We start from the raw sequence: 23,814 nt of genomic DNA on the forward strand, positions 1-23,814 counted from the left end.
TCACCCCGGCACTGCTATGAATTTTGATGTGTGTCTTTGTGTGAGTGAGAGCAGGGTTACTCCGATTAACCGCACCGTTAAGGGGATTTGAGGGGAGCCTTGGCAGTGATGGGTGGCCTGTCTGAAGGGCCTCACTGCTGATCCCCTGGAGGGCTCAGGGGGCCAAAGCATTTTCATTAAGGACGGATTGAGGCGCATCTCCCCCTCCAGAAACGCTTCATCAAATGTAGTGTTTTACTTAGTGATTAGCCCGTCAGACATTGAGTGAGACAGATTCCTCTGCAAAATATCTCCCCGGTCCCTCCTTCCCCTGAAACCTGCACCATACCAATATCCACTAAATGAACAGCTAGTTGCGATGACAAGAAGAACAGAGAGATTTAAACCAATTTCTTCAAGAGGGAGGTGGTGCTGGTTGGGGAGAGGTGTTTCAGTATAGTTGACACCTAATGGTCACATCAGTGAGAGTCAGATATGTGTGTGTTTCTCCAGTCTCATCTCCTCCAGGGCTACAGAGAGAGAGTAGGGGGTCAGCTGCATGTATCCCTTCATATTGGTTTATTTTCATTGACACAATATACAGTCTCCGGCTGCACCACAGTGAGATCCACGGAGAGGGGGCCATATTGTGCTGGCTTAGGGAAGACGATATCAGCTGGGAGGCAAGCCGAGCCTCTGGCTCATGGTCTAAAACCCCCCAAACATCTTGCTGTGTTCTCCCATTCTAATAAGACAGTAATCCACACAAGCTGTCAGTTGATACAACCCTCCTTAAAAGGACAAAGCAGAAAAATGAAGAAAAATTGTGGGCTAAAAATAAAGCGTCAGCTGTCATTATGAAAATGTAATGAGGTTTATCAAATGGTGGCTCTTTTTGAACAAGCACTCCAACTTTATGTCAAAAATAATAAATAAATAAAAATAAAAAAACAAGCTCCTGAGTGGCGCAGTGGTCTAAGGCACTGCATCGCAGTGCTAACTGTGCCACTAGAGATCCTGGTTCGAATCCAGGCTCTGTCGCAGCCGGCCGCGACCGGGAGACTCATGGGCGGCGCACAATTGGCCCAGCGTCGTCCAGGTTAGGGGAGGGAATGGCCGGCAGGGATGTAGCTCAGTTGATAGAGCATGGCGTTTGCAACGCCAGGGTTGTGGGTTCGATTCCCACGGGGGGCCAGTATATATTAAAAAATATATATGTATTCACTAACTGTAAGTCGCTCTGGATAAGAGCGTCTGCTAAATGACGTAAATGTAAATGTAAAATATCGGCCTTCAAAAAGAATTGAATTATTTTTGTGTTACAGCCCGAATTCAACATTGATAACATTTTAAAGACAAAGTGAAAACATGTTTTTAGAAATGTTAGTACATTTCTTGAAAATGAAATAGAGAAATATATCAATTACAAGTATTCACACCCCTTTGCTATGACACTCCAAATTGTGCACAGGTGCATCCAATTTCCTTGATCGTCCTTGAGATGTCACTACAACTTGATTGGAGTCCACCTGTGGCCAATTCAATTGTTTGGACATGATTTAGAAAGAAACATCAGTTTATATAAGGTCCCACAGTTGTCAGTGCATTTCAGAGCAGAAACCATACTATGAATTCCAAGGAACTGTCTGTAGATCTCCGAGATAGAATTGTGATGAGGCATACTGTACCAGTCAAAAGTTTGGACACACCTACTCATTCAAGGGTTTTTCTTTATTTGTACTATTTTCTACATTGTAGAATAATAGTGAAGATATCAAAACTATGAAATAACATATGGAATCATATAGTAACCAAAAAAGTGTTAAACAAATCAAAATATATTTTATATTTGAGATTCTTCAAAGTAGCCACCCTTTGCCTTGATGACAGCTTTGCACACTCTTGGCATTCTCTCAACCAGCTTCATGAGGAATGCTTCATGAGCACTTGTTGGCTGCTTTTCCTTCACTCTGCCGTCCAACTCATCCCAAACCATCTCAATTGGGTTGAGGTCGGGGGATTGTGGAGGCCAGGTCATCTGATGCAGCACTCCATTACGCTCCTTCTTGGTCAAATAGCCCTTACACAGCCTGGAGGTGTGTTGGGTCTTTGTCCTGTTGAAAAACAAATGATAGTCCCACTAAGCGCAAACCAGATGGGATGGCATATCGCTGCAGAATGCTGTGGTAGCCATGCTGGTTAAGTGTGCCTTGAATTCTAAATAAATCACAGACAGTGTCACCAGCAAAGCACCCCCACACCACCTCCTCCATGCTTCACGGTGGGAACCACACATGTGGAGATCATCCGTTCACCTACTCTGCGTATCACAAAGACACGGCGGTTGGAACCAAAAATCTCAAATTTGGACTCATCAGACCAAAGGACAGATTTCCACCGGTTTAATGTAAATTGCTCATGTTTCTTGGTCCAAGCAAGTCTCTTGTTATTATTGGTGTCCTTTAGTAGTGGTTTCTTTGCAGCAATTCGACCATGAAGTCCTGATTCACGCAGTCGCCTCTGAACAGGTGTCTGTTACTTGAACTCTGTGAAGCATTTATTTGGGCTGCAATTTCTGAGGCTGGTAACTAATGAACTCATCCTCTGCAGCAGAGGTAACTCTGGGTCTTCCTTTCCTGTGGCGGTCCTCATTAGAGCCAGTTTCATCATATCACTTGATGGTTTTTGCGACTGCACTTGAAGAAACTTTCAAAGTTCTTGAAATATTCTGGATTGTCTTAAAGTAATGATGGACTGTCGTTTCTCTTTGCTTATTTGAGCTGTTCATGCCATAATATGGACTTGGTCTTTTACCAAATAGGGCTATATTCTGTATATCACCCCTACCTTGTCACAACATAACTGATTGGCTCAAACGCATTAAGAAGGAAAGAAATTCCACAAATTAACTTTTAACAAGGCACACCTGTTAATTGAAATGGATTCCAGGTGACTACCTCATGAAGCTGGTTGAGAGAATGCCAAGCGTGTGCAAAGCTGTCATCAAGGCAAATGGTGGCTACTTTGAAGAATCTCAAATATAAAATATATTTTGATTTGTTTAATACTTTTTTTGGTTACTACATGATTCCATATGTGTTATTTCATAGTTTTGATATCTTCACTATTATTCTACAATCATTTTATTTTATTATTCTACTTTATTTTTCTAAAAATAAAGAAAAACCCTTGAATGAGTAGGTGCGTCCAAACTTTTGACTGGTACTGTATATTAATTAATATTATTATTAATATGCCATATTATCTGGGGAACGGTATATTTATTCAATTTCTATAGTGTTGAAAGTGGTCCCCATCATTGTGAAAAACTAAAAAACAAATATGGAATGCCCAGACTCTGCCTAGAGCTGGCCGTCCGACCAAACTGAGCAACCGGGCAAGAAGGACCTTGGTCAGGGAGGTGACCAAGAACCCAATGACCACTCTGACAGAACTACAGAGTTCCTTGGCTGAGATGGGAGAACCTGCCAGAAGGACAAGTCTCTACAGCACTTCACCAATCTGGGCTTTATGGGAGAGTGGCCAGATGGAAGCCACTCCTGAGAAAAAGGCACATGACAGCACGCCTGGAGTTTGCAAAAATGCACATGATAGACTCAGATCATAAGATCAAAAGATTTTGTGGTCTGATGAGACAAACTGAACTCTTTGGCCTGAATGCAAAGCGCTGTCTGGAGAAAACCAGGCACAGCTCATCACCTGTCTAACAACATCCCTACCGTGAAGCATGGTGGTGGCAGCATCATGCTATGGGGATGCTTTTCAGCGGCAGAGACCGCGAGACTGGTAAAGATAGACGGAACAATGAATGGAGCCAAATACAGGCAAATCCTTGATGAGAACCTGCTTCAGATTGCAAACCACCTTAGACTGGGGCGAAGATTTACGTTTCAACAGGACAATGACCCCAAGCATACAGCCCAAACAACGCTGGAATGGCTTCAGAACAAGGATGTGAAAGTCCTTGAGTGTCCCAGCCAAAGCCCAGACTTGAATCCCATTGAAAATCTGTGGGAAGACTTGAAGACTGCTGTTCACCGCCACTCACCATCTAACTTAACAGAATTTGAGAAAATCTGCAAGGAAGAATGGGAGAAAATCCCCAAATCCAGATGTCCAAAGCTGATACAGACACACCAAAAGACGACTCAAAGCTGTAATCGCCACCAAAAGGTGCTTCTGCAAAGTATTGACTCAGGGGTGTGAATATTTATGTAAATGAATATTTCTGTATTTCATTTTCAATAAATTTGCAAAAATGTCTAAAAACATGTTTTCACTTTTATTATGGGGTATTGTGTGTAGATGGGTGAGAAAAAAAGTATATTTAATCCATTTTGAATTCAGGCTGTAACAACAAAATGTGGAATAAGTCAAGGGGTATGAATACCTTCTGAAGGCACTGTAGTATCATGTCCTGTTAACCTGTCAATTATACTACTGAGACCAGCTCTTCCACTGTTACTTACATCTCTGGCTTTGCCATAGAAGGCCTCTTGAGATGCTGCCTCCAAAGTCCCAATGAAGAACACTGGATGACATTCTCCATACCTGCAACACACACAAAAAGGAGATAGATCCGTAAAAAAGAATGCATGGATCTTCCACATCAGATACACATAATTTGAGAAGCACAGGCCCCTTCGACTGCAACGATAAAACAATACTAAAAACGTACCTTGTTGAAAATTCAGCAGTAAAGTGCAGTAAGGCATCACTTTCATTCTCACTATTCTCTGGCACTGGAGAGAAAAATGTATTAGCTTGATAACAGATTGATAACAATTAAATACCTAATCAACCTTTTTGAATCGAGTGGTAGCATCATGCTAAAAGTGAGGTACGTACTCAAGGGGGCTTTCCGACAGCCTGTAGAAGACCCCATACCGAACATCTCTGATTCGTCCACACCAAATTCAGACGCATCCTCAAAGTCATCCCCCTCACTGTCGCTTACCATGTGGACATCTGCGCACTGTTCAAACATATTCACTTCAGTATTGTTGACCTATCAAACACAATGAAAAATGTAAAACAAGGCCAAATGTATTGTGTGTGTTGCGTGTGTTGCTCTACCTCTTCTGTGGGCTCCTGGTTATTGGCTGGTGAGGACCTTCGACACACACTGAGGTGATGGCAGGGGTAGCTGATTCCAGAGGCAGCTAGTGTCATCTAGGGACAGAAAAACAATACAATAAAATCGGAATAAACTTTCTATGCATTAACTTCCTCTTTTAACCTTAGAAGGGTAAAATAAACATATCTATAAGGAGGCGTAAAGGCAGAAATATATATAAGTTCAGCATTCACAGATAAACCATTCAGATTTCCTGATAGGATTAGAACAAAGCAATATTTATCCAGCCTGTTATGAGGAAACCCAGAAGAAATGTACATCCATGGTTTATGGACAACCTTCTAGAAATGTCTGGAAATGTCACCAACCGCAGCACTGGAGGGACTCATTAAAGACTGTTTATATGGCTGAACCCCAAGGGACAGGGTAAAGGTAGAGGCAGGGGCCATGGAAAGTGATGGGGCCCCAGCACCCATCTTTCTACCTGTGCTACTCACTAACCTGCTCTCCCTGAGAGTGTAAGGGATAATCTCAGTGTTAATCAGTACTGCATGTGTTAAAAGAATTTCATTCTTTCATTTCAAGTATGACAGTCTAGGGGCAGATGATATGAACCTGACCACAGCATCCTACATGGCCCACTGAAGCCAAGCTGCAAAACACCAATGACAATATAAAAATATAATGAATAAAATCATTATTGTCAAACCTAGCAGAAATAATCTCTACTCAACAATACTGTATTTTAGTCCGTTCATAATCAACATTAGCAAGCCAAGTCATCCACTACAGCTCAAATAACAGTAAAAATTAATTTACCTACTGGTTCATCGTTTGAGAAAATAACCTCATGTTCATTGCAAACAAGTGCTATAGTGGCATTAACTGGAGGTTTAAACCTAATGCCGTGATTGACACACCGTCAGATAAAAGGGAAAGTCCCTGGCCGTCAACAGCAGGGGGTGGCAATCTTTGCTATTGTCAGGTGCTCTAGCCAACAAAGACCAGCTGGTAATTGTTGAATCAGGACCCGATTACATGTTACGGCAATTGAGTTTCAAAAGCAGAGTGACTGCTGGAGTTTTCCACGTCTCTTTTAAAGTGATTCAGCCAGAGAATAGCGTAACAGCTAGTCCTTGTCGCTGGCTGATAAAAACAGAACATATCCAAATATAGAGAGCCATCATTCTCATTTGAGTCTACTGTTAATTACTTCTGGTGCTAGAAATAAGGTTGTATCTTGACCATTGTAAGTCAAATTCCCACTTGCTCAACAGTTGAGGAAAAACACCAGAAACACAGTATTCCCTGGACAAATAAAGCATGAGCAATATCCTGCCGTGGCCCATAGCTATTTCCCTGCTGTGCAGCACAGAGCCAGGGGAAGATGCAGGAAAGCCGTGTAGCGGCAACAGCAGAGTCTGTGAAGTCATGTTACCATCTTCTCGTCATGGTCTTCCCATGTGGCCTCGTGAGTTCCACGGCCCACACGTACGGACACGACAGATTGTGTTTATTGTCTTTCACAACTAATTTAAAGCAAATGTACTTTCAAGAAAAAAAGAGGCAAGCCTAGGCTGCCATAGCTGAAGAACACTGGAACAACCTAGGAAGAACACTTAGCAGAATTGCCTGACATTGTTCACGTAACATAAATCTGCCCACAGTAATTGTTTAGCGGGTTTAGTATTATTGTATAATGGTACAATTCATATTTTCTCATTAGCCAAGTTGATCTTATTAAATCAAATGGAATTGGATGGAAATATCCTTGACTGTAAATTGAGTCAGGTTGCCACACTTTGTTGGTTTGAAAGAGCATTTCCAAACAGTGCTCCATAGAAAGCCAAGTGCTGTTAAAAACTTATCGACACAGGGGTTTGAGAGGCTGACCCATTGAGCAGGACAGAGACGAGGCCTTTGAGATGTGAAGGAATGCCTTGCTCTTTTCTCTCGCCTCTCCAATCGAGTGGGTCCTCAGATCCTCAAAAAATTCTACAGCTGCACCATCGAGAGCATCCTGACTGGTTGCATCACCGCCTGGTATGGCAACTGCTTGGCCTCTGACCGCAAGGCACTACAGAGGGTAGTGCGTACGGCCCAGTACATCACTGGGGCAAAGCTCCCTGCCATCCAGGACCTCTATACCAGGCGGTGTCAGAGGAAGGCCCTCAAAATTGTCAAAGACTCCAGTCACCCTAGTCATAGACTGTTCTCTCTGCTACCGCACGGCAAGCGATACCGGAGTGCCAAGTCTAGGTCCAAAAGACTTCTCAACAGCTTCTACCCCCAAGCCATAAGACTCCTGAACAGCTAATCATGGCTACCCGGACTATTTGCACTGCCCCCCCACCCCATCCTTTTCACGCTGCTGCTACTCTGTTAAGTATTTATGCATAGTCACTTTAACTCTACCCACATGTACATATTGCCTCAACTGCCTCAACTGGCCGGTGCCCCCGCACGTTTACTATGCAACGGTACCCCCCTGTATATATAGCCTCCCTACTGTCACTTTATTCTATTGTATATATAGCCTCCCTACTGTCACTTTATTTTTTACTTCTGCTCTTTTTTTCTCAACACTTTTTTGTTGTTGTTTTATTCTTACTTTTTTGTTTAAAATAAATGCACTGTTGGTTAAGGGCTGTAAGTAAGCATTTCACTGTAATGTCTGCACCTGTTGTATTCGGCGCATGTGACCAATAAAATTTGATTTGATTTGATTTGATTTGAGTGGACAATCAAACGTGAGAATCTTAATGGATGCTGAGTGGACCCCCTTGACAATAAGAGGTTTTCCTCCTCCAAGGCCCTAATATGTATATAAATAAAGTTGATCACTTCCCTTGTCAATGGGGAACCTTGAGGGGCGGGATGACGTGCCGAAAAAAAGAAAAATTGAGTTTAGCGGTCATCCAAGCCAAGCTTTGACCCTGTGCCTTCCACTGATGCTGCGGGACAAGTGCAGCTTCCCGGCTTTGTGGTGGAACGCCGCGGGGCACAGGGGAGAGGTTAACAGCCCCCCCCCCACTGACCTTCTCCTCCATCCCCACACAAAGAACAAGCTCCTCTTTTTTGGATTCTTTTAATTAACACTTGCATTGAAGCTTCTAAGCATTGGGGAGCGATGCAGGGAAAGAATTCTCCCTCTCTGCCCCCCTTTGCCGTCTCTCTCTTTCCCGCTCTCCCTCATTCTCTTTCTGTTTCTTTTTTGTCTGGGCAGTGTTTGGATTAGGTCTCTGGCTGTGAGTGTGAGATAATTACCACTGACAGCTGCACTGACGGTACCCAGAGCCCCAATACCACCTTGTTCAACAACTCTTTGATAAAGGGGGACAACAGAGCCTGAGAAAGAGAAAATAAAGACAGAGGAGAAGAGAAGAAAAGAAAGAAGCCCCACCCTAAACACCTGTTGGTCCCTTTCAGGTTCCTCCTTGCCTGCTGCATATACAGTATGTCACTCCTGATTAGGATCAGGGGTCTTGCACCAAGTGTTTGAGGTTCACACAGGCAACTGTGATCACCGGTTTCTCCACATAGAGTCATAGTGCTGAAGGGAAAGGTATGCCTGTCTGCTGCTGAAATCAACAGCGGGGCGTTTTACTACTATGCTCACAGAGCAGGGGATCCAAGAAGTGACCAAGCTAATGAGGAACATTCTAGAGATGCGGTGTGGGGAACTTCTGCATTAAAGCCCTCAAATTGGCAAATGCATTCGGTCATCAGAGGGAGATGGATATAGGCTGAGCCTACACAGTCTCTCCTCCATACAGCATAGGTCCTCCTCAATGAGTCTGCCTCCAGTGAATGTTACCTGAAGACAGCAATCACACAGGGGGCTCTTTCTCGGCTTATCACTGAGCCCTGTCGCTACGGCAACCAGCAGGCCCCAATAAGCCTGCATGGGGCAGTCAACCAGAGAATCCATTAAAAAACCGGAAGGCGAGGAGCCGGGCTCAGAGCCCTCAGAGAGTGGCTGCATTAATACATTAGCAAACACCATGAAACACTGGATAAATGTCAGCAATTATGGCGGAAGAGAAAAAAGCAGAGTCTAATAAGGATGTCTCACTGTCTGTCAATCACTCCCACAGGTGCAGGATTGCCCTGTCAATCAGAATGGCCAGAACGCTTAAATTGGGTCTTTAATTATAAAACGTCTAGGTTTGAACAATATTGATCTCTAAATTGAATAACTGTGAAATGATTACACTGTAAACGGGAATTCTGACTTTCCCCCTACTAAATATTAAGTGAATGCATTGAATGAAACAAGGCTGAGAATAATGAAAGCAGAGCTAAGTAGTCATCGATTCTGACTCCTTGAAAATTTAATTTTAAACCCGGACTGCCATGTTTATTGGTACAAATCCCTGGAGATGAGGCGGGGTTAATGAGATATGCAATGGAACAGCCAGACTGGCATGCAAGGGCTTTCTTTGTAATGCTCAAAGTCATTTCAATAAGGGTTTGGGCTGGAGAGGGCTATTATTGCAGTCAATGCTTTTAATATCTCCTCCCAGGAAACATGGGAGCAGTAAGCCGCTTTAGCCAGGCTATGGCCAGGCACATGGCTATGACCTACAGCCACTTTCTATTAATCCCCAAGCCACCTTAGAGCTTTGGTCGAGCCAAGACTCATTGATAAGCAGTCCACCTCATATTCTGGAATATTGTGGGTTCAAAGGGCTGTGGGTGAGAAGTGATATTGTACACTTTACTGTGGTTTCAGGTTGGACTTGATCTCTTGGCTAGATTGCCTGTCTAAGGAAAGAGATGGATAGCAAGGAAATATATCCATATCAGTGTTGTATAGAGTTTGTGGTTTGAGAGGCTGCTTTTGGCCACTGCGCTTTACATTAGGGCACACAAAGAGCAAACAATTCACAACAAAAAAGAAGTAGAACCTTTTGTCTCAGCCTTTCAGGAAAATAAACGGTTGCAATGTACGTATTTGCTTTGACAAGAGAGCAACCAAGCGAGTCGTAAAAGCTCCCCTTAAAATCAAAACAACAAAAGATGCAGGGATTGTTAATTCAATTTGCCAAAGTGAATATTTGAATGTAGATGGGAAAAGAGAGGGTTGCCATCTGAACCACAAAACATTTATAGAACAGGTTCTCACCAGGTGACCACACCCTGTACTACTACATCTAAAATAGAAATGTCATTGTAGATTTCAATCATGATCACTGCAAGAAAACCCAGTTCAGGGTAGTAAAGAGAATGCCACAAAATATTGTAATAAGAGCTAATACTTTAAACAACAACAACAGCAAAGATAAAAGTTGAAGGGCCAACAGAATGTGTACAGAACAGCCCAGTTGCATAATCATCCATACAATTAGCATGGGAACATACAAGCGCTCAAAGAAAAGCAGAGGAGGGGGTTCGGAGTTCCTCAGGGCTCCGTGTGAGGACCGCTTCTGATCACTTTGACTAAATTCCGCTGAATGGCTGGGAACCGTGACCCCGGGCGGGAGAGGTCAGTGACACTCAATGATGTGAGCTTTAATGTCCACAGATAGAAGGACACGGGGGGACGGTCTTTGACATCTTAATTAGTTTCTACATCTTACTTTTAGACTGGACAGATGGTTTCAGCATTGAAAACATTGAACAGTTTCTCTCAAATTGCGATTCACTACATACTGTAACACAATAGGCTTTTGTCAAGCCTTCATGGAATAAACTTTAACCTTCTTAAATCAAAATATATTCTGTAATGAAAACATGGGTAACGTATTTTCCTCATTTATGAAAGACTGCTGGTGAACAGCAGCTATAAGGGCCAAAGACAACATGGAAATGGAGTGGTGTTCCCAAGTCCAAGCCTGAGAGATATGTTTGTGTGTTTTTGTTCCTTACCGAATCGTCAGATGCCGCAGCAGGCCAGCCCTCCCATTGTTGGTGTCGCACTGGGATGTTTGTCAGGTCTGAAACATTCCTCTTCACCTGGAAAGAAAGACAATGGCAAATAATTATTAAATCTATCATTTCAGATTAAAACATGAACACATTTATTAATGAAAATCCTGAAGAAAATAACTGCAAATATCAGTAAGTAGGCTATATCAAACTATAAAAACAGTAAACACATCATGAAAGAGACATCATTGTGTCGGCATAGCTTTGATTGTCTCCTGTGAAGGAGGTGTGGAAAGGAACTGAGAGATACCCAGCCACACACTATAGCACCACAGGGAATAACAAAGATGGAGGGAGGACACAGGGCATTGGACAGAGAGAGAAAGAGCCCTGTGTCATTTGCATTCCACGGATGCCTTGCTTAATGCCCAGGAACAACAGAACCACACTCCGAAAAGAACAGTATTTCTCTTGTCCCATTCATGCGCGGTGTATCTGCACTTAATAACATTCCGTGCTTTTAAACAGTTAGCAGTGTCCCACGAGCACCATGCCCCGCCATCCCTGCCCTGTTGTTTTAAAGCCCAATGCCAGCCTGATGTGCGGAAGGCGAGGGTGATCAAAGCAGGTGTCGTCTGAGCGCATCGGGCACTGGATTCTAGCGCATTACCCCTGCAGAATGCACTACCCTGCGGGGGTAGATACTGATGCTGAGCAAACTGGCCATTGTGGTGGAAAGCTCCCTCCACACACAGCCAAATCCTCCCTCCAACACTCAGAGGGAGATGTATCCTTGGCGAGACGGAGGTCTCGTGCCCATAGAGGTGGAAACTAAGATAGTTACAAAAGCAGAGGACATCAAGCAAAGCATGCAGAACTCACACTGATCTATGGGGAGTGTGAACTTTCTCACTTTCAAATGAGCCTGCATACAATTTTCACACCAAATCAGCTAATTTCAAGTTGATCTCAACCAAAAGGCTGGTTTATGAGGTAAAATACAGCACCCCCCCAACATCTACTACCACTTCAGCAATAATTGAGGAGAAAACATCCCTCAGTGGAGTGCTTTTTTATGTTGAATAAAAGTCAAATTCTGCAGACGAGTGTCTGTGTTGAGGTCTGTGTCACTTGGTAAGAAGCAGACCGGCCTGAAAATGCCTTGGTTAAAGTTTAGACATAATGGGTGGCTGACATAGGATCACGATATTCAAACCTCATTCTCTCCTCTCTGAAGCAGGATGCCAGTCCCAAACACACATGCACAGTGCCTTTCTTTATGAAGTGGAGTGGAGTGGGGTCAGGCCAGGTGGCCAGTGTTATTACAGAGTGTAATATCTATGTTTGACCAGAGGGCTACAGGGATTTCTCCTCCGAGCGCTGACCGACAGGCAGGCATAAACACTAGCGCCCAGCTGTAATGAAGAGTCTCCAGTCAGAGGTTAAGGCAGCCTCAGAGAAACAACAAACTAACGCCCATACAGAGGTCCTGATGGCTGCAAGCTGGCCACAGCACCTTAACCAAATCTATCCGAGGAGCTATACTGCTATATGTTTATTAGCTCAGATCTTTTACTAGATGCATTACAATCTCCTGCTTTAATTAAGGTTTTCCATACCACAACGTATCCACATCCTCTAACATGTGCATAGTAGACAGAACAGGAAGGGGAGCCAGAAAACCAACAAAAACCCACGTTCCTATAGTTCTATGATTTGGAGTTGACAGAAATGTGACATGCAAAGAAAGTAATGGTTTCAATAAACTTTCTATGAGTAAGATACACATGACCAAAGGTATGTGGACACCTGCTCATCAAACATTTCATTCCAAAATCATGGGCATTAATATGGAGTTGGTGCCACCTTTGCTGCTATAACAGCCTCCACTATTCTGGGAAGGCTTTCCACTAGATTGGGAGCATTGCTGCGGGGACTTGCTTCCATTCAATCACAAGAGAATTAGTGAAGTCGGGCACTGATGTTGGGCGATTAGGCCTGGCTCGCAGTCGCCATTCCAATTCATCCCAAAGGTGTTCAATGGGGTTGAGGTCAGGGCTCTGTGCAGGCCATTCAATTTCTTCCACACCGATCTCGACAATTGGAACGCTGACTGCGAGCAAGGCCTAATCGCCTAACATTAGTGCCCGACCTCCCTAATGCTTGTGGCTAAATGGAAGCAAGTCCCCGCAGAAATGTTCCAACATCTAGTGGAAAGCCTTCCCAGAAGAGTGGAGGCTAGCAGCAAAGGGGGGACCAACTCCATATTGATGCCCATGATATTTAAATGAGATGTTATAATTCACTGTATCACAATTCCAGTGGGTCAGAAGTTTACATACACTAAGTTGACTGTGCCTTTAAACAGCTTGGAAAATTCCAGAAAATTATGTAATGGCTTTAGAAGGTTCTGATAGGCTAATTGACATCATTTGAGTCAATTGGAGCTGTACATGTGGATGTATGTCAAGGCCTACCTTCAAACTCAGTGCCTCTTTGCTTGACATCATGGGAAAAATCTGCCAAGACCTCAGAAGAAAATGTGTAGACCACAAGTCCGGTTCATCCTTGGGAGCAATTTCCAAATGACTGAAGGTACCATGTTCATCTGTACAAAGAATAGTACGCAAGTATAAACACCATGGGACCACGCAGCCGTCATACCGCTCAGGAAGGAGACGCGTTCTGTCTCCTAGAGATTAACGTACTTTGGTGCGAAAAGTGCAAATCAATCCCAGAACAGCAGCAAAGGACCTTGTGAAGATGCTGGAGGAAACAGGTACAAAAGTATCTATATACACAGTAAAACGAGTCCTATATCGACATAACCTGAAAGGCCACTCAGCAAGGAAGAAGCCACTGCTCCAAAACCGCCATAAAATAGCCAGACTATTGTTTGCAACTGCACATGGGGTCAAGATCGTACATTTTGGAGAAATGTCCTCTGGGCTGATGAAACATAAATAGAACTGTTTGGCCATAATGACCATTGTTATGTTTGGAGGAAAAAGTGGGATGCTTGCAAGCCGAAGAACACCATCCTAACCGTGAAGCACGGGGGTGGCAGCATCATGCTGTGGGGGTGCTTTGCTTCAGGAGGGTCTGGTGCACTTCACAAAATAGATGGCATCATGACGAAGGAAAATGATGTGGAAATATTGAAGCAACATCTCAAGACATCAGTCAGGAAGTTAAAGCTTGGTCGCAAATGGGTCTTCCAAATGGACAATGACCCAAGCATACTTCCAAAGTTGTGGCAAAATGGCTTAAGGACAACAAAGTCAAGGTATTGGAGTGGCCATCACAAAGCCCTGACCTCAATCCTATAGAAAATGTGTGGGCAGAACTGAAAAAGCGTGTGCGAGCAAGGAAGCCTACAAACCTGACTCAGTTACACCAGCTCTGTCAGGAGGAATGGGCCAAAATTCACCCAACATATTATGGGAAGCTTGTGGAAGGCTACCCGAAACGTTTGACCCAAGTTAAACAATTTAAAGGCAATGCTACCAAATACTAATTGAGTGTATGTAAACTTCTGACCCACTGGGAATGTGATGAAATAAATAAAAGCTGAAATAAATAATTCCCTATACTATTATTCTGACATTTCACATTCTTAAAATAAAGTGGTGATCCTAACTGACCTAAAACAGGGAATCTTTACTAGGATTAAATGTCAGGAATTGTGAAAAACTGAGTTTAAATGTATTTGGCTAAGGTGTATGTAAACTTCCGACTTCAACTGAATATATATTTGGTATTTTACCAAATAGGGCTATCTTCTGCATACCAACCCTACCTTGTCACAGCACAACTGATTAGCGCAAACGCATTAAGGAAAGAAATTCCACAAATTAACTTTTAACAAGGCACACCTGTTAATTGAAATGCATTCCAGGTGACTACCTCATGAAGCTGGTTGAGAGAATGCCAAGAGTGTGCAAAGCTGTCATCAAGGCAAAGGGTGGCTACTTTGAAGAATCTAAAATATATTTTGATTTGTTTAACACTTTTTTGGTTACTACATGATTCCATATGTGTTATTTCATAGTTACGATGTCTTCACTATTATTCTACAATGTAGAAAATAGTAAAAAATAAAGAAAAACCCTTGAATGAGTAGGTGTGTCCAAACTTTTGACTGGTACTGCATATTTAGTAGATAAAAAAGCAAGTCCTATAAGATTCATTTATTGAAACCGTAATATCAACTGGTTATATTATATGGTGGAACGCAATCTTCAAAAAGGCAGTAACCTCAGCAGTGGTGCTTGCTTGTAGAAGGCTATGACTGTGCAATGGCATAGCCTTATTTTGTTAATTTAGCAGACAAGACAACCATTTCCTGAGCCCTCATCACAGCCAAGACACTTATTCTATAGTAAAAAAAACAACTTAATATAACAGAATAAATAGAACAGAATATTTTTCAAAATTAAAGAAAAAAGTTGCCAGTGCGAAGTGATGCGCATCTCACATCTGGAACAGTTATTCTCAAAGAATGATCATTTGAAACAAACCAAAATCAGTTATTTTCAAATACAGATGTTCGATTTAGAAAATTCTGCCTGTTCTTTGACATTTTCTTTGGCCTATGCTTAATAATTCTGATGAAAATATGTTATTTGTCTTTATCAAACTAATGTTTTGGCGGATTTTCAGTGTGGAACATGTCTATGTTTAGGGGGGTTATAGCCTAGGCTAACCAATTCCAAATGGCACTAGCAGTTAGCAAAGTAGCCGTAGCGGAAAATAGAAGGGACTGAATTACTCAAAAACTGCAGCTCGTTGTTGGAACACATTGTCCTACATCAATCAACCGGTCCATTTAGAATTTGTGATAAGACTGTCATCATTTGGCAAGGAATGTAGCTCGTGTGTCCCATCCGTTACATGTGTTTTGATAGGCATTTATTTCTGTAGGCCTAACTGGAGCTTGTGTGCACACTCAGCACACGTGTGTGTAGGGAGCCATCAGAAGGCAATAGAGTGAATGAGACACTGAGGGGAAAAGGAATTTAGGGAGAAGAACTGTGTGATGCTTGGCTTGGTTTCTTTTTTGTTGTGACCCGCAAATGCACATATACAAATGGAACACTAGAGTCAAAGCAAATGAACGTGGTCTTCAAGACAAAATTTCACTTGCTTGTTCGGGCAGCCACAAAGCACATCCATCAAACAGTTTTACAGTATTAAAAAATATATATATATTCTCTGGTTTGACGTCCGTTCAAGTACTCGAGTACTCATGCCCATCCCTAGTTTGGAAAGAACTGAATGAGCAATTAGCCTAATTATGTTTGCTTATATTGACCATCTTGACCAATTCTCTCTGAAGATGCCCTAAAATCAATATCAACATGAGACCAGGATTACTTTTTGTATCAATATCTGGCTAAATAGAACCAGCATTAACTATTCATGATGATTTTTATGCAATCTCTATGTACTACAGCCTTTTGCTGGGCATTCCAATTAGAAATCTCATTAAAACTCCAATCACCCAACTCAGGGAAAAAAGTAGTGCTTTCACCAAAGCAACCTACCATTACCACTGCTGACCAAGGCTATATTACAATTAACATTTCAAAAAAGCCCATCCCATTACTAGTAAGGCCAGTTATATTGACACATTATCTGATAACAGTGCTGTCTACTGCTGCCCCCTGTCTGCCAGAGAACTGTATTCACTTTGAGAGCAGCTTGATTCGGGTCGCACTTCACCAGATACTACATTATAGAAAAGTCATACACAACCTGTACCATTTCTTAACATGTAGCCCAATCCCCTTTATGTAGAATGTTTAGAAATTGTGCATGTTAAGAAACGGTACAAGTTGTCAGATTTTTATATTATAAATAAATATCTTGGCATCTGGATTGATGAAAAGTTATTTTAAAAAGCATATGGATAAATGAGTTAAGTTGAGAATAAAAATGGGCTTCTTTAGAAATAGACCATGCCTCTCCCTGAACAGGAGTAAGCAGATAACTCAGTAAACTTTCCTGCAAGTGCTAGACTACAGTGACACCATTTATATGAATGCAGCTGCCACTACACTGAAACCATTAGATGCAGTTTACCACAGCGCATTTCCCTTTATTACAGGGGACAGGTTGAGTACATCATTTCATCCTATAATCAGAAAGTAGGCTGGCCCTCTCTTAAAGTCTCGTAGATTGATACACTGCTCTCTTTTTGTTCCACCGTACCTTACTTCATCATTAAATTACAGACATACAAGTCACCAGGCCAGATCACAGGGATGGCTAACTCCATATATACACACACACAGAACAAAAATATAAAACTCAACATGCAACAATTTCAAAGACTTTACTGAGTTACAGTTCATATAAGGTAATCAGTCAGCTGAAATAAATGTTTTAGGCCCTAATCTATGGATTTCACATGACTGGGAAAACAGATATGCATATTTTGGTCACAGATACCTTAGGTAGGGGCATGGATCAGAAAACGAGTCAGTATCTAGTGTGACCATTTGCCTCATGCAGTGCAACACATCTCCTTCGCATAGACTTAATCAAGTTGTTGATTGTGGCCTGTGGAATGTTCTCCCATTCCTTTTCAATGGCTGTGCGAAGTTGCTGGATATTGTCAGGAACTAGAACACGCTGTCGTACACGTCGATCCAGAGTATCCCAAACATGCTCAACGGGTGACATGTCTGGTGAGTATGCAGGCCATGGAAGAACTGGGACATTTTCAGCTTCCAGGAATTGTGTACAGATCCTTGCGACATGGGGCCGTGCATTATCATGCTGAAACATGGGGTGATGGCGGCGGGTGAATGGCAATGGGCCTCAGGATCTTGGAACAGTACTTCTGTGCATTCAAACTGCCATCGATAAAATGCAATTGTGTTTGTTGTCCGTAGCTTATGCCTGCCCATACCATAACCCCACCGTCACCATGGGGCACTCTGTTCACATCAGCAAACCGCTCGCCCACACAACACCATACACGTGGTCTGCGGTTGTGTAGCCAGTTGGACATACTGCCAAATTCTCTAAAACAACATTGGAGGCAGCTTATGGTAGAGAAATTAACATTCAATTCTCTGGCAACATCTCTGGTGGACTTTCCTGCATTCGGCATGCCAATTGCACACTCCCTCAAAACTTGATACATCTATGGCATTGTGTTGTGTGACAAAACTGCACATTTTAGAGAGGCCTTTTATTGTCCCCAGCACAAGATGCACCTGTGTAATGATCATGCTGTTTAAATCAGCTTCTTGATATTCCACACCTGTCAGGTGGATGGATTATCTGTCCACAAAATTTGAGAGAAATAAGCCTTGTGTGTATGGAACATTTCTGGGATTTTTTATTTCAGATCATGAAACATGGGACCAACACCTTACATGTTGCGTTTATATTTTTGTTATTTGACCATTTAAAACAATACAACCATACGTGGATAATGCATTTACAAATTATCGAGGATGACACAAAAACGTATCTCCATTGTGGACCTCAAACGGTTAAAACATTTACAAAACAAACTTAGTAGGCCTAAGCTAAACTATGCGAACTTTGGTTACATAAAACAAAAAGGACATGAAACATTGTCATAGCCTAGAGCATTACATACATGAAACATGTTCTATTGCTAGATCATCAGCCAGCTTTTGACGTTCTTTTTTAATTAAGTTATGGTCAGCATGGCTTGGAGTTGCTGTGGTAGTTTCATCCACTCAACACCGGCAGCATATAAAAAAGGTGTTCTTACCAGATAAGAGAATTAAATAAAAAAGACATTAAAAAAAAACAGGCAATATCAGTCTTTGGCTCTAGTGTTGTATTGGTGGACATCTCTAATATAAGTAAAATAATTTGATAGGTACCTGGGGGATGAGTCAGTAAAAATGATATGGACCAGACCAAGTTTAATTAATATTACACTTCTCTACAGATAGCCAGCCTAACAGATTAAAATGCTTGACCTCCAGATGAGTACGAGGGGGGAGTTCAAGAACAACTCTAACCAGCTTGTTTTGGCTGGTCTGTAGCTTATTCTTTAAAATGTTTATGTATACTGTAGAACCATGATGTGTACGCATAATCAGTGTCACTGAACTAGCGCACCTGCCAGAGTCTTTAGGGTGTCACTATGAAGATATTTTGAGGTCTGAGCTAGGAATGACATTTTTTGTTTTCTTTGGCCGGGGGGGGCTTTACTTGGCTCATCACGCTCTAGCGACTCCTTGTGGCGGGCTGGGTGCCTGCAGGCTGACCTCAGTCGTCAGGTGAACGGTGTTTCCTCCAACACATTGGTGCGGCTGGCTTCCGGGTTAAGCAGGTGGGTGTTAAGAAGCGCGTTTTGGCGGGTCATGTTTCGGAGGACGCACGACTCGACCTTCGCCTCCCGAGCTCGTTGGGGAGTTGTGGCGATGAGACAAAATCGAAATTGGGGAGAAAAAGGGGGTCATTTTTTAAAATATTTATATATTTTTTTATACTTTAGGGCCATAGTCTCACCAGTCAGGTACTTAATCAATTCAAACCCAAGGTATCTAACTGAGGTTTTTGGTGTAACCACTGAGTTGCCCACTTTGACACTAAAACCAGGGGACCTTGCAAGCTTTACTCTGGAACCAAATAGGATGGATTCTGTTTTTCCAAGATGCAGAGAAAGTTTATCTTAAAGCCATTTACTGATATTGGATAACTCTGCACTAAGGATCTCTTCTACTGAAGCATTGTTCTTATTGGACACCAGTAGAGCAGTTACCTGCGTAAAAAAAATGTTTTACGAGAGCAGGCTGATTTTAACATTAATGTACAGTAGTTTGAGAAGTGGACCAAGGATGCTCCTCTGCAGGACTCCACAGCTAATCCCCTTCCCACTAGAATGTTTTCCATTAACATTCAACATTTGGTCCTGCTGTTAAAACCAAGGGCTTTTAACTTGTAGAGCATGATACTATGCTCAACTGTGTCAAACGCCTTCCGCAGATTCCCCCGGTCAACTTCTTTCTAGAGGTCCCACTGATCTCTACGGAATTAGGTAAATCTGCATTTAGTTTTTTTTGCACCCGTGGATGGAATGATCTGCAGAGCTCTCTGCACCGTGATGCTCTGGGGTGGGGCCTCTAGTGTAGTTCAAGTTGTTAAATGGAGGACCTCCTTGTTGAAGAATGGGATTGCTTTTCTTAAATTGCTTGCAAATATTGGATGTTTTTATTACATTGTATTTGTACATTTTGTATAATTTCTGTACATGCAGGGCTCCATATGCAAAAGATGCCTTGATCTTAATGGGATTTCCCTGTTAAAATTTAAATGTATAAGTAAACTCAGCAAAAAAAGAAACATCCCTTTTTCAGGACCCTGTCTTTCAAAGATAATTCATAAAAATCAAAATAACTTCACAGATATTAATTGTAAAGGGTTTAAACACCATTCCCTATGCTTGCTCAATGAACCATAAACAATTAATGAACATGCACCTGTGGAACGATCGTTAAGACACTAACAGCTTACAGATGGTAAGCAATTAAGGTCACAGTTAATAAAACGTAGGACACTAAAGAGGCCTTTCTACTGACTCTGAAAAACACCAAAAGAAAGATGCCCAGGGTCCCTGCACATCTGCGTGAACGTGCCTTAGGCATGCTGCAAGGAGGCATGAGGACTGCAGATGTGGCCAGGGCAATAAATTGCAATGTCCATGCCATGAGACGCCTAAGACAGCGCTACAGGGAGACAGGACGGACAGCTGATCGTCCTTGCAGTGGCAGACCACGTGTAACAACACCCGCACAGGATCGGTACATCCGAACATCACACCTGCGGGACAGGTACAGGATGGCAACAACTGCCTGAGTTACACCAGGAACGCACAATCCCTTCATCAGTGCTCAGACTGTCCGCAATAGGCTGAGAGAGGCTGGACTGAGGGCTTGTAGGCCTGTTGTAAGGCAGGTCCTCACCAGACATCACCGGCAACAATGTCGCCTATGGGCACAAACCCACCGTCGCTGGACCAGACAGGACTGGCAAAAAGTGCTCTTCACTGATGAGTCGCGGTTTTGTCTCACCAGGGGTGATGGTCGGATTCGTGTTTATCGTCAAAGGAATGAGCGTTACACCGAGGCCTATACTCTGGAGCGGGATCGATTTGGAGGTGGAGGGTCCGTCATAGTCTGGGGCGGTGTGTCACAGCATCATCATTTCAGGCAATCTCAACGCTGTGCGTTACAGGGAAGACATCCTCCTCCCTCATGTGGTACCCTTCCTGCAGGCTCATCCTGACATGACCCTCCAGCATGACAATGCCACCAGCCATACTGCTCGTTCTGTCCGTGATTTCCTATAAAACAGGAATGTCAGTGTTCTGCCATGGCCAGCGAAGAGCCCGGATCTCAATCCCATTGAGCACGTCTGGGACCTGTTGGATCGGAGGGTGATGGCTAGGGCCATTCCCCCCAGAAATGTCAGGGAACTTGCAGGTGCCTTGGTGGAAGAGTGGGGTAGCATCTCACAGCAAGAACTGGCAAATCTGGTGCAGTCCATGAGGAGGAGATGCACTGCAGTACTTAATGCAGCTGGTGGCCACACCAGATACTGACTGTTACTTTTGACCCCCCCTTTGTTCAGGGACATATTATTCAATTTCTGTTAGTCACATGTCTGTGGAACTTGTTCAGTTTATGTCTCAGTTGTTGAATCTTGTTATTTTCCTACAAATATTTACACATGTTAAATTTGCTGAAAATAAACGTAATTAACAGTGAGAGGACGTTTCTTTTTTTGCTGAGTTTAATTACAAGAGGGCTGTGACTACAAAGGTAATAGCAGTATAAGAGACGAAGACAATAAAAAAATTGTTTGTGACAAATGCTTTGAGGTGCTGTTATTTTACGCCAGGACATAGATTGAAAATGAATAATCCACTGTAATTACACATTTTAATAACATAACAGAATGTTATAACATACAGAAAGCCCCTTCCCTGCTGTTAAGGCTGAGACCTTGTTGCCCAAGCACTGTGATACTCGATATCACAGTGCTTGGGCAACATACACAGAAACATTAATGATCAAATAATTCTAAATGCCAAGTACTAGTAATCCTTGGCTGGAGCGAAATCAAAGAGAAGAAAAGGTTGCCGTTAAACAGTCACAAGCTCTCCAGCACCAGATGCCTTTCATTCAGTCTCTCTCTCTCTCTCTCTCTCCCCCTTTCTTTTCTGTCCTCCGTTCCTCTCTCCAGCTGCAGAGTAGAAACGGCAGGGGCTGGAGAAATCCCCCGGACAACTCTTCTGGTCACGGACACTCCAGACCCATCGGCCATCCCTATTCTACCCGCCACTTTCCTGGCAAACATTTGCTCTCCAGCTTAGCGTACCCCCACATTTTGGCTGTGAATGCCAATCAGAGCCCCCGAGGCCGAACTGTGGCGAGCGAGGAGAGCAGGAGAGAGGGGAGCTGTTCCCTGGGATCCACAAGGCAAAGCCAGAGCTTTTGGCAAAGACAAACAAGAGGACAGGACTCTCTCCCCATTGATATGCATAAGCAGAGACCATCGGCTGGTCTTCAACTAAGACAAAAGAGGATGAGGGGGAGAAAGATGGTTTGCAATGGGTTCCATATGTGGCGGTGTTGGGGACAGAATGGACGAAAGGGGGCTGCATCTTTGAATATGGTGTTGCTTCTTTGTTGCATTCTTATTTGATCTTTCAGATCTCCATCATGACCGAAATACAATCCCTTACATTAGAACTTTTACTTGGCACGTAAATAAATAGACAGCCAAAACTACATATTTCCCCACACTACTTATTCTAAGAAATTCGTTGAGTTTTATAAAGTATTCCAAAACCCTTTGATGTTCTTTAGGCCTGGCACTTGGCGATACAAATAGCAGTTTTCCACCTGTAGCCATCACACTACTTTTTGAACCATCACCTGCGGCCTGCATTATGTTCTACATGTTTTTGGAGCAACAAAAAAAAAATGTCACTGACCAAACAGTAAATATGTGCCCAACACGCAGTGAACCAAAGATCTATGTACGGGGGTAAAGGTGCTGGGCCTCATTTTCTCTTTTGGGGGAACAGAATGCCTAAAGACAAGCATGTGTGAAGACACGGAGGCCTGTTTGAATCCGCTTTGTCCCCTCTCCTGCTCCCCCACCAAGCTACCAGCCCTCTTCCTCTTTTATTTTCCCCCTCACCCACCCCCTCTTCACAACAGGGACCCCTCCCCAGTGTTTGTAATCCCAGCAGAAACACTTAAGGTTCACAGTGGGCGCTCATCAAAACCATCTGCCTGAGGAAGGGGAGAGGCCACCCCCACTACGCTGCTGCTGTATTAATCTCTTCAATTAGCACCATTACAAACCCGTCAAGTAGGCTGATTACAGTAATGGTCACCAGCGCCATACAGGCAGCAGCACCAAGAGCAGGGGACGCTGGGGCCTAGGAAACCAATCTAACCGATGCACCAGCAGCAGCAACACACAACAATACAGTCTGTCTGCAGTCTGGCTAATTATGAAAGATGGAAACAATAACCACTGGCGCTTTGGAATCGCTAGAGTCACCAGTAGTGGAAATGCTGCCATTGACATGAGCAGAATAGCATGAAAACAACTTTACCACAAAAGGTGATACATTTGTACTTGAGTATCATCTTGCTTTTTATCAAATCAGATTGTTTTGTGCCTTGGGACTGTCAGAGGTCATTGCAGTCTCAACATTCTTACTTGGTCCCAATGAACTTTTGATTCAACCTTCAAAAGGAGGCTACTCCCCGAGTACGTTACGTACCCCAGTGTCGCTCTCATTGAAGAGAGGAGGGATTTCAGCGACACTGTCAGTCCATGGGGAGCTTATT

The 23,814-nt window shown here is 43.1% G+C and overlaps 1 protein-coding gene across 1 annotated transcript in view; it reads right to left on the minus strand.

Moving 5' to 3' along the window:
* The window catches only part of LOC311131044 (FAS-associated factor 1-like), a gene marked incomplete at its 5' end in the record, with an annotated part of 76,863 nt that overhangs the window by 33,227 nt on the left and 19,822 nt on the right, over positions 1 to 23,814 (minus strand). The window contains 5 exons of the mRNA XM_084163866.1: positions 4,470 to 4,551; positions 4,679 to 4,742; positions 4,849 to 5,008; positions 5,077 to 5,172; positions 10,949 to 11,035. Of these exons, the coding sequence (XP_084019992.1) occupies positions 4,470 to 4,551; positions 4,679 to 4,742; positions 4,849 to 5,008; positions 5,077 to 5,172; positions 10,949 to 11,035 (489 nt within the window). The remainder of the gene's footprint in view (positions 1 to 4,469; positions 4,552 to 4,678; positions 4,743 to 4,848; positions 5,009 to 5,076; positions 5,173 to 10,948; positions 11,036 to 23,814) is intronic.

This window comes from Coregonus lavaretus, assembly GCF_964263955.1.
Source record: "Coregonus lavaretus genome assembly, chromosome: 6".
NCBI lineage: Eukaryota > Metazoa > Chordata > Actinopteri > Salmoniformes > Salmonidae > Coregonus > Coregonus lavaretus.